Genomic DNA, 18519 nt, shown 5'->3' with positions numbered 1-18519 from the left:
TCCAACATTTGCTGTCTGCCAGAGGAAAAATTCTCTGGAGTCTACTTGGGGTATAAAAATATCTATGTAAACTTTTCCAGGCAAAAATCCTAAATCTTCTAGATTTTGTTACATATTTGGGAGACATACATATATACTACCATTGTTTCTTTGTGAATTGCTTATCCAATCTCTCTTTCCAGTCCTTTCTAACCTCCTCTGATTGATTCTTATAGTTATCATGCAATATTTATATGCTGTACTAATTATTCCTTTTTAATGGCAGCTTCTTTTCTAGATTTTATTAAAAGCTGTACCAGTGCTGGTCTTTCATTTAGGACCCCCCCCCCCATTTCTTTCTCTATCCCTATACTCTGATATCAATCCCTGATAGGGAAGACAATCTCTAACCTACAGTCCAAATAAATTATTGGCCTCTTCCCATTCTATCATATTTCCCTCTTTAGTTATTTGCTCACAATACCTTGTTTCCTTTGACAGTTTTCTCCAATAAATTCCAACCCCATCTGAATGTGTTTAATCCTTGTTGTTTTCAAGTATTTTGTGGTAGGGAGTTACGTGTTACAGATGCAAGCTTCAAAAGGTTCTTTCACCTGTTGATTTTGTGAGATGTGGTCTTGGCAAGTTGATTATATTGTAATAATAATAATAATAATTGTCCATAAATCTTTTTTGTTTTCTCCAGTGATCTCTACTCAGAGACCTACTGTTATGGTAAATATTTCACACTACTGAACTTTTTTTCCTGACCTGTGACTGAAATGTTATTTTAGTGTTTCTTATGCAACAAATGTTGGTTTAATTTCTCCAAGTCTTTTGGGTTTCTAATACCATGATGGGAATGGACTTCATTCCTAGGATGATAAGAAGTTACTAGTCTATTGGCCCTGAGGCCCTTACAAGCCTAGCCAAGAATTTAGCCCATGTTCCGACAAGTCAGCACCTGATGCCCCTGTCCAGCAGGGACACAGGTGGAATCCCAGGAGTGTATTTTCTATTCCCCATCCAGTTATCCAGGTTGCGCTTAAAAAGGGTTAATGAGGTACTTTGCTTGTCGTGTAGAGGGAGTCTGTTGCACAGAAGGGGGAGTCTCTGGGCACAAATCTGTCCTGCCAACAAGTCCTATTCATGCCACAGACCAGGTTAAGTTCGCACGTGTGGGTTACTTGAGTGGTGCTAAACTTGCAAATGTGCAGCAGTCCCATTAAGGCGGAGTCTGAGATTGCTTTGTATGCCAAACAGAGGTGAACTCTGAGGAGTCTGTGTGAGACAAAGTAGAGGGATGGGGCATTTAGCCTATCTGTGTAGGGTAGATGTTTGAGACCCCTGATTCTCCTGGTGAGGAACCTCTGTAGTCTCTCCAGCTGCTGCATGTGCTTTGTGAGGTATAACTAAAGATCATGAAATTATTATTGTTTCATTCTTTGATGTTAGACAAAAGTGCTCTTAGCAGCACTCGCAGTGTGCCCAGAAATGACTCCTCCTGAAATTCATTCAAAGTTGCATGTACTGGTTGTTGTTGTTGTGTCTTTCGGCATTTCCTGGTTAGGGGTCGCCACAGCAGAACTCCGGTCCGCTAATGATTGGTAGTTGATTTTTACGTGCCAAGTTACCAGCCCTGATGCACAACCTTCAATGAAGGTACGCCCATTCACACATGTCTCCACGCAGAAGACGCTCTAGCTGAGAATTGAACCGGACAGCTTCTTACTGTGAGGCGACAATGTACTGGTAACATATCTAAATACAACTGTAAATTCTTTTTATGAGACCCATTACTCCTGCTACTATTGAACAGTTTGGGTATCTTTCTTCCACATTGGTTTCATTTATGCCTGCAAATCCTGGTATTTTATGACTTTGTGTCTCTGTATACGTTACACACTAATCACTGGATGTAAAAATTTCAGTGATCAATGCTACTTTTGTCTTATTTTCATGGACTAGTATATCTGTTTTTTTTTGCATTTTTTTTCTGAACTGTTAGTAATGGGTGATCCAATGTGATACATACTTCATAATTCACTATAATGATTTGTGGCTTATGTTTCTAATGCTTCTCAGCTACTTCAGTATTGCAATGTTTGCACAATCCCCAATGCAACAGTCTTGCCACATTATTATGCCTTTCTGTACTTTCAGTATACATGCCCTCTGCCTTTAGTGTATCATACCCAGAAACAAGATGTGCTACTATTTCCAGTTCTGTTTTACAGAACCTGAATTTGTCTGTTTCTCCTGCATGTTCAATGGCTGTTGTAAACCCAACATGTACGTAGTGTACTATCATGTGCCACTAATATGAACCTTTCATCTTTTGCTTTAAATTCATTTCTCCTTAACCATTCCTGCATCAGATTCTGATCAACATGAAGTTGTTCCAGGAGATGTCTGTACTTGCAACTACAGTTATGCCTTTTCCACATTTCCTGCCTTCTCATCTGATCCTTCTCCGTATATTATTTCTTTTGTTTTTGGCACATTCAATCGCTGCCTGATTTTTGTATACTTCTGGTTTGATTTCCATTCCCACTTGACACTGATATGCTTCTGTTAAACTAAGCAGGGAAGTCATCTTAGATTTGTTCTTTTCATGTCTCAAAACTTTCACTGTGTTTGGATCTGGTGAGGTCAGCAAATATGCATGCAGTCCTACGACTGCAGATCTATACACGTAATCAGTTTTGAGGAGACCCAGTAATATATAATCTCGGTATGCACTCATTTTTGTATATCACTTGATGAGCATGAAACTTTTTCCTCGTTTTCATGTCCAACTGATTCAGTACCTTTTGGGGCCAGTCAGTCACTCCAAAACTGTAAGTTAGAACAGAAAGAGAAATCTTCTAAAATATTCCTTACTGAGTTTTGTTTGCATTTGTTCACATTTTATTGTCAATCCTTCATCAGTTCCCAAATATTCATACACTCACATTCCTGTCCCAGACTGATATTTTCTTGGTGCTGCAGATTTCCTGCTTTAAAGGTTGCTTTTGCACATTTATCTAGACCAGATCACATTCTTATATCATTTGAGAAAGTTTTGACCACTTCCAGTTGTGCTTTCAGCTCCTCATCTGATGAACTATACAGTTTTAAATTATCCATAAAAAAGATGAGAAGTCTTTACACTTTGTTGTTGTCTGGGAACAAAATTGTAATTGTGACCTAATCTGTTAAGTAGACAGCTTAATGGGTTATGGACAAGACAAAAGGGCAGAGGTGACAAAGTGTCGCCCTGGAACATCCCCTTTTGAATTTTTAACCTTGGTATAATAATTTATCCTTTATCATGGCTAAGCTGCATAGTGGTTTGCCACTGTTTCATGGTCACTGTAATCTAATCGGTCACTGTAGGGTGTATATTATAAATGTGTAAACACTCCTTTATCCATGAATGTGGGTTCCTGTCAATTTTTTTTTGTAATCTGTCCATGCCATACTTAGATTCTTCCCTTTTTCCAATTCTCCATTGTGACTTTATTTAACAACAAATGATCTTTTGTTCCATATGACTTTATTTGCTTGCCATTTTGTTCTACTGCCATGAATGAGTTTTCTTCTAATTGACTATTAACTCTGTCAGCATCAGTTCCAGTATATAGTTTATACATTGTTGAAAGGCAAGTTAATGGTCTATAGTTTTTAGGATAACTTGCAGGTTCACTCTTAAGGAGGAATATAATTTTTCCTGTTGTTAACCAGGTTGGTGCCTGTTCAGGGTGCTCATATAAGCAGTTCTCACTCAGGACTAAATGTTCCTGTAAAGATGTTAATACTTTTAGGCAGAAGTTAGGTACTGCATCTGGGCCTTGGGTTTTCCATTTAGGAGCTTTTCTTAATTTTGTTTGAAATTTTCTGGCTGTTACTTCATCCCATTTCGTATTCTGTACATTTGAACTTCTTACTATTTCTTTTATTTCTTCTGTCCTTTCACCATCTTTGTTATATTTCACAGGATCTTCATAGGTAATTTCAAAATGTGTCTACTTCTTCTATTTTTAGTGGTGTTTCTCTATTCCTTTTGCTTTGTTTCCCAATTCTCTATAAAACTTTTTAGGTCATCAATGAATTGCTTATTTTGTACTTTTTCTTTATATTTATCTGTAAATCTTCTTACTTTTTTTCTGCCTGTGTTGATATCTTTAGCTTATTATTTGCAATAGTGTATGATATATCCTGGTCTGTTCTAATGCTGTGTGTTGCTTTTATCACACCTGTCTTTCTAAGTATGTTTGTTGATCTGTTCCCTCTTCTATAGTCTTCTAACAGTAACACTTCTTGTCTTAATTGCTGAATAGTTTTCTCTATTCGATAATTCCAAGATGGCATTTGATTTATTCCCTTCCTTTCCCTTATTGCCATGTATTTTTGTGGTAAGACTTTAAATGTTATTAATTTAGCTGCACATAATATCTTCTATTTACTTCTGTTATATCATATGAATTTCTGTTAATAGTCTTGATTACTGTGTTCAACTGTTTTATCAACCGTCTAACATTTTGGGTCTTAATTGACTTTCTGTAATCTATTTCTTTCATCAATCTTAATATGTCTAACCATCTCTGTTAAATCAAGCAACTATTCACACAGATCTTTATCTTCAAAGATGAGGGCATATTATTTATTCTCCATTTCCCTCAGGCATTGTACAGAAAGTTCTAGAACACCTTCCTGTGACATATTATCTTCAGCTGCATCCTACATTATTCACTGCTCTTTCATATGGGAACTCACTGGCCTATCACTCCAAATCATTGACTGCGTCAGAGTTGCCACTGTCTCCTGCTCCTTCCCTTACTGTGTAACTCCAACTGAACTCTTGTACTGGTTTCCTACTGAAGGATCCAGAGTATCTTCATGTGGCAACTAATCAGATGCTTTCTGTTCCACCTGTTTCTCCTTAATTTGTGGACTCATCGTTCCATCATGCTGTGATATGATGTTACCAGAGTTGGAGATTCTACACTAAAATCTTTCACTTTGCAGGTAATCCCTAACTTCAGTTTCCATTTCTTATTACTGTCTGCATCTGTTATCTCATGTAACACAAACTTCCTGCTACCAAAGGGTCACTTCCTGGCAGTTGTCACATCGGCTCTCTTTTCCAAGACGCATATTTTTTGTCATGACTGACCTTTCCTGACCTTCTGCACAGTAGTATCTCTCTGCATTCTAACTCCATATGTTGCCCCCATAGGTGTCTTGGAATTTACTTTGAAGCAGTTTATCAGTCTGTTGCATTTTGTTCTAGGTTTTTGGGATCTATATTATATCTTCGAACTTTCAGTTCGACAAACGGCATTTCATCAGAAATGCCGTTCATCGAACTCCCCTCCTGGGAGGTTGTGCCCACCACCCCCCCCATTAATTATATATACTGACTCCAAGATCGCATTACAGTGGGGAAAGGAAAAATTTCCCCACCTCTACCTTAATGTGATGTCAGAACGAACAGTTCGATGAACAGCATGTTCGACAAAATGTAATTTAAAATGCTGTTCAATAGACTGTTCATCTGATGATATAATAGGGACCTGGTTTCTTTTTTTTCCTCAAATATTTTTTTATTTGCAATTAAAATAACATTTACATAATATTTTTAAATATCATATTAAACAACTATATACAATATTTACAATAGCCTGACTTTCAGTTATATACACTGTATGTTATTAAATATAGAATTAACAGATCAGTTATCAGAAATACAATACTGATTATTGCAGAGTGTCCAACAAAGATATAACTTTCTTCTAAGGATTATTTACCAATGGCCTGGAATAGATTTGTAGTGCTTTGATTTTTATTTCCATCTATGCAATTGCCTTCAGTAAAGTATAGAATTCTTCCAAGGTCGGGGGTGTATTTGAATTCCACCTTCTGGTTACGCATTTCCTAGATATAGGAAGCATTGTCCATAACAAGTACATATTTGTCTTATTCAGGTAGGGACCTTCATTTACATTTAGTATAATCAATGCTTTAGTTAAGGTAAAGGATTCATAGTTTCATAGTTTCATAGTAGTGTACTAGGCTATCTGCCCTGGGGCATTTACAAGCCTAGCCAACAATGATGTGGCTTACGCCACCCCGTATTATATAGTTGCACCTCTCTAGTAGTGACACATGTGGGACCCCATTATTTAGTAAACTATACCTCTGTCTAGTAGTGACACTGAGGTGACTCCCGGGGTAAACTTACGATCTCCCATCCATGCATCGAGATTTTTCTTGAACAGTGCCAATGAAGGGCTCTGTCTCACATGAACTGGGATTTTGTTCCAGAGTACGGGTAACCTCTGTGTTATGAATCTATCCCTCCAGCATGTTTTATTCATATTTGTGCAGAGGTTGAAATCTTTAGCTCGCGTGGTTCTGGTGGATCTGGATTTTTTGAGATGGAGCATGTCCATCAGTTCTTGGTTGGACATGGCCCTATATGTTAGGCACAAATCACCTCTGAGCAGGCGGTATGCTACTGAATAGAACTGGAGTTTTCTTTAATCTAGCTGGATAAGGCACATGTTTGAGACCCATGATCCTCTTGGTGAGGTACTTCTGGGGTCTTTCCAGTTGTTGCATGTGCCAGGTGAGATACATCCCAAATGGAGCATTATATTCAATCGTGGGCCTGACAAGTGAGGAATATAGAGGTACAATGACCTCCTTTGATCTGGATGAGAATCCCTTCATGATGAGATGGGCAAGGTAGAATGTCTTTCTGACCACTTTGGCAACATGGTTGTCAAAGGAGAGGTCACTATCGACTTGAGTCCCCAGGTCTCTGATTACTTCTTCCATACTCAGTGGGTTATTGTCTATGTGATAATTTGTGGGTACTTTGTTTTCCCAAAGGGGATGACTATACATTTTTGGCGTTAAGTTTGAGGCCATGATTCCGGCACCAGTTGTCCGTTTCAGTGAGACCTTTCTGTAGGATGTGTGTGTCAGCAGGTGAATCAACTATGGCACCCAGTTTGCAGTCATCTGCAAACTTTGTCAGCCATAATCCTCCCATATTTGCTTTCACATCCGAGAAGTAAATGCCGAATAAGAGTGGTCCCAAGACTGAGCCCTGTGGGACACCACTCGTGACTGGTTTTGAGTCTGACATGGCTCCAGCAATTTTGACCATATGGGTTCTGTTTTTTAGCCAGTTTGCTACCCATCTTGTGACATATGGATTTACATTTAGGCTGCTGAGCTTGTCTATGATGCCAGAGTGTGATATTGTGTCAAAGGCTTTAGCCAAGTCCAAGTAGGCAGTGTGGACAGCCTTGCCCTCGTCGATGGTACTAGTGACTGTCTCGAAGAAGTCAACCAGGTTTAAGAGGCAGGATCTGCCTTTTACAAAACCGAACTGGGTGGGATCAAGGGTCTGCAGATCTCCAATATCGCCATTTATGAGTTCCATGATGATTCTTTCCATAGCCTTGCAGACCAGGCTGGTCAGACTTATGGGGCAGTAGTTACCAGGGTCAGTAGAATTTCCCCCTTTGTGGAGTGGGACCACTGTTGCTGTGCGCCAGTGTTCAGGTACATATCCTGTAGTGAGGCTAAGATTGAATAGCGTTTTTAGGTGCGGGTTTAGTTCATCTTGAAGTTCACGTAACACGCAACCGGGGATAACATCGGGTCCCATAGATGCTGTGTTTTTTGCTTTGTTGAGTGCTGATTTCACCTGTATGTCTGAGATGACAGGTAGGTTACATTCAGCAGGGATAATTACTACATCTTTAGGGGGTGAGGGAGGGGAGAAATTTGCACTGAACCTATCTGCCAGAATATTGGCAATGTCGGTAGGGTCAGTGAATTTGTTGTCGTTGTGTACCGACTCAGAGCATATCTGAGTATTTCCTCCCAAGGTTCTGACATAATTGAAGAAGGCCTTGTGATTGTCTTTGGTATCCTTGGCAATCTTTCTCTCAAAGTTGGCTTTAGATGTTTTTATGAGAGAACGTAGTTTTTTACTTGTGCTGGTCAGGGAAGCCTTTCCCTTGTGGGATTTGGCTTTGTCCTGCAGTAGCTTCCTTCTTTTGTTGTACAGTTTGTTTATAGCTGGGGTCCACCAAACCGGGCGTTTTCCCTTGGTGGAGAGGGTCTTGGTTTTAGTTGGGATTGCTTGATCCATGCATTCTTGGAGATGTCCGTAGAAGGCTGTTGTGTAGGATTCAGCATTTTGGGATGTGGTTTCCATTAACCCAGTAGGCTTAAAGGGTATCATTTCTGACTTAAGGAGTGTAAAGTCAGCTTTTGAAAAATTTTTCACTGTAGTCTTTTGTTCTGGGGGGGGGGGTGGGATATGTACATCCAACGTGATCAGTTTATGATCAGATCTTACTAGTGAGGGGTTTATATCCGGTGCGGAGCATTTGGACCCCATGTTTGTGATAATCAGGTCAAGTATATTATCTCTCCTCGTAGGAGAAGTGACCAGTTGCTCGATAGCATTTGAGTTAATGAATTCCAGGAATCTTTGGGCTAGGGTGTTAGGGCTAGAATAGCGGGCCCAGTCTATGTTGGGGTAGTTGAAGTAACCCAATATGATGGTGTTTGGTGTGACATTCATATCCTCCAGTGTTTTCAGGAATTCTTGATGGGATTCCTGGAATTGGGAGGGTGTTCTATAACATGCAACCAGTTGTATGGCAGTTTTGCCTATGGTGAGTAAAACTTGTATGGTTTCTGATGCTTCATGGGTAGCCACCAATCGAGAGGTGTAGGTGTCCTTTATGAAAATGGACACTCCCCCTCCCTTTGTGGTTCGCCTGGAACTTGAGGCGAAAAGCATGATATGAGGTATAGCCTGGTAGCGCTGGAGTGCTCTCAGGAGCCTTGAACCAGGTTTCAGTTACTGCACAGACATCGATGTTCTCCATACTGAGAAGTGCTTCGAGTGCCTGCATCTTGAGATTTAGACTTCTGGCGTTGAGCAGCATTACCCTTAATTTATTTCCATTTTTGTTTTTTACGGAGGTTGATTTGTCTTTTGAGCATTGCCTAAAAAAGGCACTATGGGGGTGGCAAGAGCCTTGGCCAGTATCCGGAAGCCCAGTGGTGACAGGGGCAAGCCATCCCTTGAAGCAACGCTGCTTGTCCAGCATGTCATCCCAGGCTGACAGACATTGGATCCCCTAGAATGACACCAGTGATTAAGCCAATTGTTAAAATTGATCATTTTGTCTTTGTACTGAGGCATCATTCTTGGTGAAGGCAGGATGCTGCTCAGGGTCAGGGTCATACCAGTCTGGGCTACATAATCGGAGAGCTCCTCAATGTCTCTTTTCATGTAGTCCAGGGAGGTACATCTCAGGTCATTCACACCAGCATGGACAATGACTGCATCATACTTGTACTTGCTTTGGAGTGACCTGAGTGCGTGTGTAATGTGGCGGATCCTAGCTCCCGATAGGCAGCTCACCGTTACCCTCTCCTTATTCAGCCTGGTAAGTGGAACGTCAGTGTGTCTGACTATAGAGTCACCTATTACTAATGTCTCTGGCATAGTGTTTTGCCTTAGGGGCTGTGATTGTGTGACACACCTGTTGTTTGAGATATGTGTTGTAGGTGTTACGTTTTGTGGGGGTGTATTTCTGGGTGTCTGCTTTGGAGGCCTTTGTTGTTTTGGTAAGTTTTTTATAAGAGCCTCAGAGTATGTCTTTGTGTTCTTATGTGTTTGGTTTGTAGTGGTGGTGGTTTTATGTGTGACCGGTTTTGCTTCGGGTGTGGGTACCTTCTCCTCCTGTCTGGTCTTGCCAGTCCTGAGTTGAGAGAGTTCAGCCTCCAGTCTGGCTATATAGTTGCATCTCTCACAAGTATTTGTGTTAGTAGGAAGGAGGAGAGGGTTGTCTGTGTACATGAGACAATTGTAACATTGTCTTAAGATTCCCAGGTTAACCAGCTGAACAAGAGAGGATGCTAGTGGTCTACCACTCGACATACTAGAATATTATAAGGAGTGCTGTGCTTTTAAGGGAAGTGGGTATTCACAGGGGGTAGTGGATGGCTGTAGTGCTTACTTTAGTATAAGAGTGCTTACTTTATTATAAGAGTGCTTGCTAAGACTAGAAGTCCCGAAAACAGTGCTAATATATACAGCTAAATAGACTGAGTAGAGCTTTCTAAGTGAAAAATTGAAGAGCAGACTTGGCGGAGCCAGAAATAGTTTAAACCTGTATAACCACTGCTGTGCTATGCGCCCAACTGCCCAAAAACGCCCTGAGGTGGATTTTGATACAGGGAACTTGAAAAGAGCTAGAAATGGTCCAAAGCAACCAATAATTTACAGCTCAAGTGCTGAGGTCACTTCCCCCAGGGACAGATAGGCTGCTCAAGGCTCCCCACTCCCACTGGTGAGCTCAGAAACTTCCTTCTATCCAAGTAAGGCAATGGCCAACACAGGAACTACACACAGCCCAGAATACAGCAAAGCCTGTATACTGGTCCAAACTAGTTGAGCAAAGGCGGGAAAACGAGTATTTTTTTTTTGTTTTTTGTTTTTTCAGGAAAGCACACAGAAATGCAATTAAGCAAACAGTAAAATCGATTTACACAGGCTAGCACACTTTAGTGGGCAGCCTCAGCAGTTAAATTAACAAAAAAAAACAGTATTAATCGACCAGAGTCGACCAAAATGCTACTTTTAAGTGCAGATACTTTAGAAATCAGCAGATAGACACAAAAACAGTTATAGCTAGTTAAATGAAAGCCAGAGAGGACAATGCAGATAAAAAAAGCCAAAAAATACTTAAATCTGGAAATTGGTCGCTTCTTTCAGTTCTCTGTTGCCAGGACCCCTCTGCAGGACCACGTGGAGCTCTGCTTGGGTATATAGCCAGAAAAAAACGCCCTGAGGCGGATTTTTATACAGGGAACTTGAAAAGAGCTAGAAATGGTCCAAAGCAACCAATAATTTACAGCTCAAGTGCTGAGGTCACTTGCCCCAGGGACAGATAGGCTGCTCAAGGCTCCCCACTCCCACTGGTGAGCTCAGAAACTTCCTTCTATCCAAGTAAGGCAATGGCCAACACAGGAACTACACACAGCCCAGAATACAGCAAAGCCTGTATACTGGTCCAAACTAGTCGAGCAAAGGCGGGAAACAAGGAGTATTTTTTTTTGTTTTTTGTTTTTTCAGGAAAGCACACAGAAATGCAATTAAGCAAACAGTAAAATCGATTTACACAGGTTAGCACACTTTAGTGGGCAGCCTCAGCAGTTAAATTAACAAAAAAACAGTATTAATCGACCAGAGTCGACCAAAATGCTACTTTTAAGTGCAGATACTTCAGAAATCAGCAGATAGACACAAAAACAGTTATAGCTAGTTAAATGAAAGCCAGAGAGGACAATGCAGATAAAAAAAGCCAAAAAATACTTAAATCTGGAAAGTGGTCGCTTCTTTTAGTTCACTGTTGCCAGGACCCCTCTGCAAAAGCTTGTAGAAAGTTATTGATTCCACTCCAATATGATTTAATTTTATTACATTCATAAAAAATATGAATCCAGTCTGCTTTATTTGACTTTTCACACCTCCAGCAAAAAATATTTATAGTAGTACTGATCTTTTTAATTCTATCTGGTGTTAAAAATGCTCTATATAAGTATTTCCAGTTAAATATTTTCAAGTACTGTGTGTTAGAGGTGTAATTAACTGATAGTAAGATGTTAGTTTTAATTTCTTCTGTTAACTGCAATGACTGACCTTTTATTAACTGCCAGTATGATGGTTTGGGAATTGCTTTATATGTTATTAACTCAGGGACCTGGTTTCTTGATGACTCACCAATCAGTGCACCACTTTTGAGTGCCAGATGAAAAATTGCTCATCTCCGTTATTCAGTGGAGGTCTTATACATTAGTTATTAGTCAAACAATGGCTGTGTGACTGTTTTATTACATTGCGATTATCTGTAGGGTTTTCCTTCACGTCTTCAACTGTACTTTATTTGCTTGAGGTTGATTGCTCAGCTGTGCTTTTGCTCACATTTCTTTGCTTACCACATGTTATGGTGATTTCCCTTTGAACAACGTGCTGGTATTATTGTTTCTCTGAAACTGCAGTTTCCTAGAGAAAAAAAACAAATCAGGCTTTAGTTTTATTTTCTGTTATTGCTTTTTCTTGAAGTTTTACTGATTTTTAAAGTGACCATAGTAACATGAAATGGGAGTGGTGAAGTCACCCACAAAGGAGGTCCTACGGACTTGCCCCTTGCAAAAACATTATTTGCCGTTTTTACTAGCCACGTTTGCTCAAAGAACTACTTCCTCAAGCAGTTTTGGTGTGCTCCTGTATGGAAACAATTTTGAGCTATACTGTATAAAGAAATGTGTTTCAGGGAGTGAAGAATCACGCATATATTCAGCAGACTTATGCTGTGATATTTGGGTTTCACTTCATAAGCTCGAGTTACTGAAATCCCAAATTTCAGTAACCCGGGAACATGAAGGCAAAAACCAGAATGCTGAAAGTGCATAAGAGCGAATTTGAATATCTCGTATCCACGCTTATGCATTTCCGGTACGTTGCATGTAGTGTTATGGTGCCTGATATTGCAGGTGAATGAGTGTTTGTGTGTGTTTTTGTGCATTGCATGTGTGGGTAAGGGTAGGAAGGTGTAAGTGTGAGTGTTGTGTTTGTGTGATGTGTATTTGTGTGCGAGCGAGTGAAGGATGGCGTGGTGTGAGTTTTTTTTTATGTTATGTGCGGCCCTGGAGTTGGTATATATAAGTAGGGGTGGGGGGCACAACCCCCCCCTCACATGGGGGGTGCAGGGGTGCTTGCCACCCTGCTTATATATAGTGTAGGGTTGTGTGGCTTGTGTGCTGTGGGTGGAATGGTGTGTGTGTTATGTGGTGTATGGTGTATGTATGTTCGTGATTGTGTGATTTGGGATTGTGGGTTTCATTGTTGTGAATGGTTTGACTTTATAGTCTCGGCTTACTGAAATTCAGGATTTCAGTAACTCGAGCTTATGAAGTGAAACTGATATTTGGGGGGGGGGTCTTTTCCATGTCAATTTAAGCCTCACTGACCTAGGTTAATAACTGCTTAAGAGGCATGTTTTAAAATAGTAATCTATGCAAGGCATACATGCATTTTCCAGTTGGTCTGTGTCTCGGACATAAAGCACTGTAGCCCAAATGTTTAGCCTAGGACTAGGGCAGAGTTGCAAAACCTGCAGTTCTAATCTTATCAGCTCCATTTCATAATCCTACTTGCTCATGATTTCTTATAGTGAGCATGTAACTGCCTGATGATATTGTGACAGTTACTTAGGTACCTATCTTAACTCTGGATCATTCAGGGCTCCTTGGCTATCAAGTCCATACCCCTGCTCCCTTCATCCCTGCTGACATTTAGGAACTGGTGCTCATCTTCTTACTCCTTGCTTTCTCTCTTCAGTGAACTTTGTAAAGAACTGAGGAAAAGTGAGCCCACTTCTCATGTGAAGGTCAGTCCCCTGCATCACTAACAATTGTGGGATCTTGTTGTGAGGGCTGGAGGCCATAGCTAAATTATTCAGTTAGGTCTGGGTTGAAAGGATACCCACCCCCCTCTGGTGGCAGCATGTTCTAATGAATAAGTTCCTTCTGTTCTGACAGAAATGCCCTGTGAACAACTGGAGTTACTGTAGGTATGTGTGATTTTCACTTCACTAGTTTACACTATTACTTCCTCCATCTCACATCTTTCATTTCTCTAATATGCTCATTCAGAGCATTACTACATTTTTTCACTTCTTTCTCTAAATCTACCTATTTACATTTATGCCAGCAGGTCTACAGAAATTGGTCTGTTAAGATCAGTGCACTACCCAGGTTTGTTTGTTTGTCTGTCTTTTCAGCTTTTTCCCGGTTAGGGGTCGCCACAGCAGAACTCCAGTCCGCTAATGATTGGCAGTAGATTTTTATGGTGCCGAGTTGCCAGCCCAATGCCCAGCCTTCAGCGAAGGCATGCCCATTCACGCATGTCTTTCGGAGGCCACTCACTCGCAAGGAGGACATGGAGACTCCACACAGAAGGCACTCCAGCCGAGAATCGAACAGGAGAACCTCTTGCTGTGAGTGCACTACCCAGGTAAACAAATGTAAAATATACATTCTATTCTCATTGGCACCTCCCAACTATTAAACAGCCTGGTGTGATATACTCTTCCTTCTTTACAATATATGGCTGAATAATGTTTTGAAATGTTTTTAGTGAATAATATAATGTTACTGGGCAACATTCTTTATATCTATGCCTTAATGTCTTACTGCTTTTTTGTTAGCATGTGCAATGTTGGAATGGGAGAACCAGGAATTAGAGATCTATCTGACACCTTGCAAAGACCCTTCTGTGATTTAAGTGAACTGTAGTAAGTACCTGCATGCATAACTATATATTTATAAATATATTGTGCTGTGTCTCTCTGTATTGATTATATAACAGTTTGATGACATTTATATCTCAGAACTGTATTAGTGGATTGAAAGTAATGTTCACAGCAGAAAATAATACAGCTCAAAATTACCACCAAAAGGTATTTCTCTCATGCTCACCATATAGGTGCATAGTTTTTTTAAGCTTACAGCCAAAGGAGATCACAAAGAAGCTCAGCCACATCACCCAATACTATGGGAGACTAACAATGTTCCCCAGTAAGTAGATTTTCTCCACATAACCCTATAGAAAATTGGAAATAAATCCAGTCATCCAGGCCAGTTTTAAAGGTTGCTAGGGAAGTACTCTGGTTGGTAAGGACAGCCTGTTCCAGAAATGGAATGGGTATTGCAATAGGTATGTGTCACACAACATGGTAATCGTTGATGTGGTAGGATAGGTTTAAGGTCTCTAGAATGGGTGTTTGTTTTACCATGTTTATAGTTAGGTGAAGGAGTTCAAAGAGTGCTGTGTCATTCATAGCATGGACGGTTAAACAGAGATCACCTCTCAGGTGTTTGTATGACACTAAGTAGATGGGCAAGGCTTTTAGTCAGGCAGAAAAGGTAAAGGTACTGAGACCTGAGGTCTTTGTGGTGAGGAAACACTGAGGTCTCCTAAGACAGTTTAGATGTTTAGTGAGATACATGCCAAAGGGTACACCATTCACAGTAATGGGCCTAATAAGGGATGAATAAAGTTGGACTGTAGCTTCTTCTCACCTTGTTGAGATGCAACAAAGAATAAGTTGTGCAAAGTAGAATAATTGTCTAACCACATCAGAGACACAGTGGTCAAAGAAGAGTCTATCTTTAGCATACACACCCAGGTCTCTAATGACTGTGTCAAATTTAAGTGGAATGTTATTCTATTTGGTAACCAGTAGTGATGCTAAATTTATCAAAGAAACTGCACTTTTGGTATTGGGGTAAGCCCATGATTAATACACCATTTTGTATACTTACAAGGCAACATTATTATACTCCATGTTTGCATTATTATTAGAAATTTGGTAATATTTCATAATTTTCATAACTGTTTGCAATAATTTTCAATTACTGAAGCATAGTACATCCCATAGTGATGGTTTTACTCTCCATTTATATCAGTTCATGTCAGTGTCTACATACCTCGATTCATAATGCTGATGGTGCAATTCTTAAGATAGTGATATTAATATTCAAAACTGCAGAGATATAATGAAGCTGTACAGCTCAGGATACATGTATATTAACATACATGTTATACTAATGTAGAGGTAGTAATATGAATAATGATGCATATTTTAATATCTCTGCTATACTGTTTGATTTGTAATGATCTGTTTTGTTTCTTCCTGAAACTGTTAATCTGTTTATTCATGTTTTTGTTCTTTCTTGGATCTTATCTCCTTGGGATGTCACTGACAAGGGGATCTTGTAGATCAGACAGACTTTCCCAATAAACAACTCTAAATATAATAAATAATATAGATAGTACACAACTTCTTTTGTGTCATTTCTTACTACTGTCTATTACATGCATAGATACATATTTATACTCTTGCTGCAAGGTCCACTAATGCTTTATTAAAACATGCATGACAAGGATATAATTTTTCCATAAGTTTTCATAAACAGTCATGTGATCAAATGAGTAAGTACATAAATGATAGCAACAGAAATATAGCTCATTCAGCTGATATCAGATATATACAATGCAACCCATTACAACCTCCCTACACATGCACACAGATATGTCCACCAGTTACTGTCAATCTGTTGACTGTACACAACTTATATGTCTAATTGTAATCCAGTCCATAAGTAATACACACAATAATACCCACAGTAATATATTCCTGCTTGTTGCTGATAGGTGCATACATTGCAACCCATTACTAACCTCATGCAACAAACAGATGAACAGGCACAGAAACACACATACACACACTTACACACACATGATGTGTCCAGCGACATCAGTGAAAGAAATTTAAGGAAATACATACAAGTAGCATACAATGTTAGCAACATGGGTACCAGACTAAAGCTGTGAAGTTGAGAAAAGGATAGAAATATCAACAGAGACAAATATTTAAAATTGTACTATTAGAATTGAAAAAAAGTAGTGCAAAGTGTCATCAATATACGAACAATAGGTTGCAGGTCATACATAAAGATAAAGCAATAAAATGTCCATAGAGAACTATATTTAAAACTGGCCAGGACTTCTAAGATGGCTGCATACTGATAACAGCTTAATTTCAGCTCTCCTAGTGTGAATACAGAAACTCAGAAAAGAAATCAAGTGAATTTGTTATTTTGGGTAAATTTCAGTTACTGCTAGTAAGTGTACTGCCTAGATGCCAGTAAAGAAGAAATTTAGAGAACTTGAAAGAAAATCAACTATAAAATGTAAGGAGAAAACACAGGCTGGGAAGAGTCCTGCAGCTGTACAGCAAAAAGCAGTTTAAACTCCAGTAATCAAGAAGAAAGAATAAGTCAAATGTGCTCAGAGCTGATTAAAATAAATGACACACACTAAAAGAGTATATCAGCTCAGATAAAAGGCTGGAAAAAAAGGAAGAAGTTTTAAAATATATCTAAAATCAGAGGTCAAAATGAAGAAAAGGCTGGCTGAGTATAAGACCACTCAAGAAGGGGTGTTTCAAAAAGGTAGAATTAGGGGACAGAGCATGTAAGGAAAACCAGAGTTTTTCTGCTGTACCAGAGAAACTGAAAGAGTTGATTGTGACTAAACTGTGCAGAAGGACAAATTACTAAAAGATGGAGGAAGTAGAAGTTGAGGAAGATGATTTCTCACTGTACACCAGGCAGAAGAAAAGTAAATTTATTCCAGCAATCAAGGAATGTTAACAGGCAGATTCAGAACATCCTAAGGAGGAAATACAAAAGTTTGTCCAATAAAAGGTAAGCTACCCAATGGGGGATCTGTTTCTTATCCTTCTGATAATAAAGCTGATGGAGAGACTCTGCCATTGAATCCTTTTCCAATGTTTCAAAAGAAAATCCTTGAGAAACAGGTAAAAGCACAGGAGTTGACTAGAAGAACCAGGTCTACATTGGAAGTTAACCAGAGACTAGAGCTGAGAGATGGAGATTAATAGGAAGAAAACCAGCAATTTGGAAATTAATGAATAAATGTGGGACTACAAAGCAACAACCAGATTGTGAAATATGGCTAAACAAGAAAACCTGGAAATATTGGACTTTTTTGGTGGTGTTAATCTTGTAGGGGACTCCAAAGCAGTTTGGAAGAACATTAAGGATAGGGGAGAGGAAGGAAACAGGTAAATGTAAGTAAAACAGTTTTTGTTCTTAATGGTATTTTTATAAAATATGATGTATACCTCATGTTATATTGCAAAGCATTTCCAGTTATTTATGTGTGTTATAGGGAAAAAAAGTAAACAAGTGCCCTCTTTTTCCTTCTTTCTTTCTTTCTTTCTTCATGTTAAAAGAGAAGAAAGTCTGGATAAAAGCATGTTTAAGATAATAGGCTATAATCTTGAGTTATTGAGGTGAGGTGAGGGACTGGTTATAAAAGAACACAGATCGAATTGATATGCTTTCTGTTACTTTGGCACAGGGAAATTACTGGATTAAGGTTCTTGGCTTGATCTAACGCATTTTAAATGGTAGCAAGTAAAAAAATACTGAATGTAATGAAAGGTTTTCCTTTAGCAAACAAATGTTTGCAATGCAGCATGAGAAGCTTGTAGCTGAAGGTAGCTGTGAATCTGGTTCTCATGTTTCTATGGAGACAAGCTGCTAAAAAGGGCAATAAAACAGAATACTTTTTTCTTTCAATGGCTAAGGGATAATGTTTTCTGAAAGTATTCAAGCTGTTTTCTACATCTAGGAGAGGAATAAAGATAAGTGAAAAACAGACAGCATGTAATGTAAGTAGAAGCATGTGCTTTGCCATGCATTTTAGCATGAATAACCTTAATGATAGGTTAACTAAAGCATGTGAATGAAACTGTCATTATGGGACAGTGTTCCAATTAGGAGGGTTAAACTTCATTATTTGAATATGTGCATAGTTTTGTGCATTTGGTTTGAGTTAATATGTTATGGGGTTGTTCT

The 18519-nt window shown here is 39.3% G+C and overlaps 1 protein-coding gene across 1 annotated transcript in view; it reads left to right on the top strand.

Annotated features, from left to right (window-relative positions):
• Nucleotides 1-18519, top strand: part of LOC122791466 (NACHT, LRR and PYD domains-containing protein 3-like) — a 772530-nt gene that overhangs the window by 665494 nt on the left and 88517 nt on the right. Inside the window, exon 14 of the mRNA XM_044059210.1 lies at nucleotides 14277-14363. Coding sequence (XP_043915145.1) covers nucleotides 14277-14363 — 87 coding nt within the window. The remainder of the gene's footprint in view (nucleotides 1-14276; nucleotides 14364-18519) is intronic.

The sequence above is a fragment of the Protopterus annectens genome, chromosome 17.part0 (assembly GCF_019279795.1).
Source record: "Protopterus annectens isolate FY-2018-M chromosome 17.part0, PAN1.0, whole genome shotgun sequence".
Taxonomy (NCBI): domain Eukaryota; kingdom Metazoa; phylum Chordata; order Ceratodontiformes; family Protopteridae; genus Protopterus; species Protopterus annectens.
The sequence above is the reverse complement of the archived record's forward strand: the minus strand, read 5'-3'. Positions and strand labels throughout refer to the sequence as shown.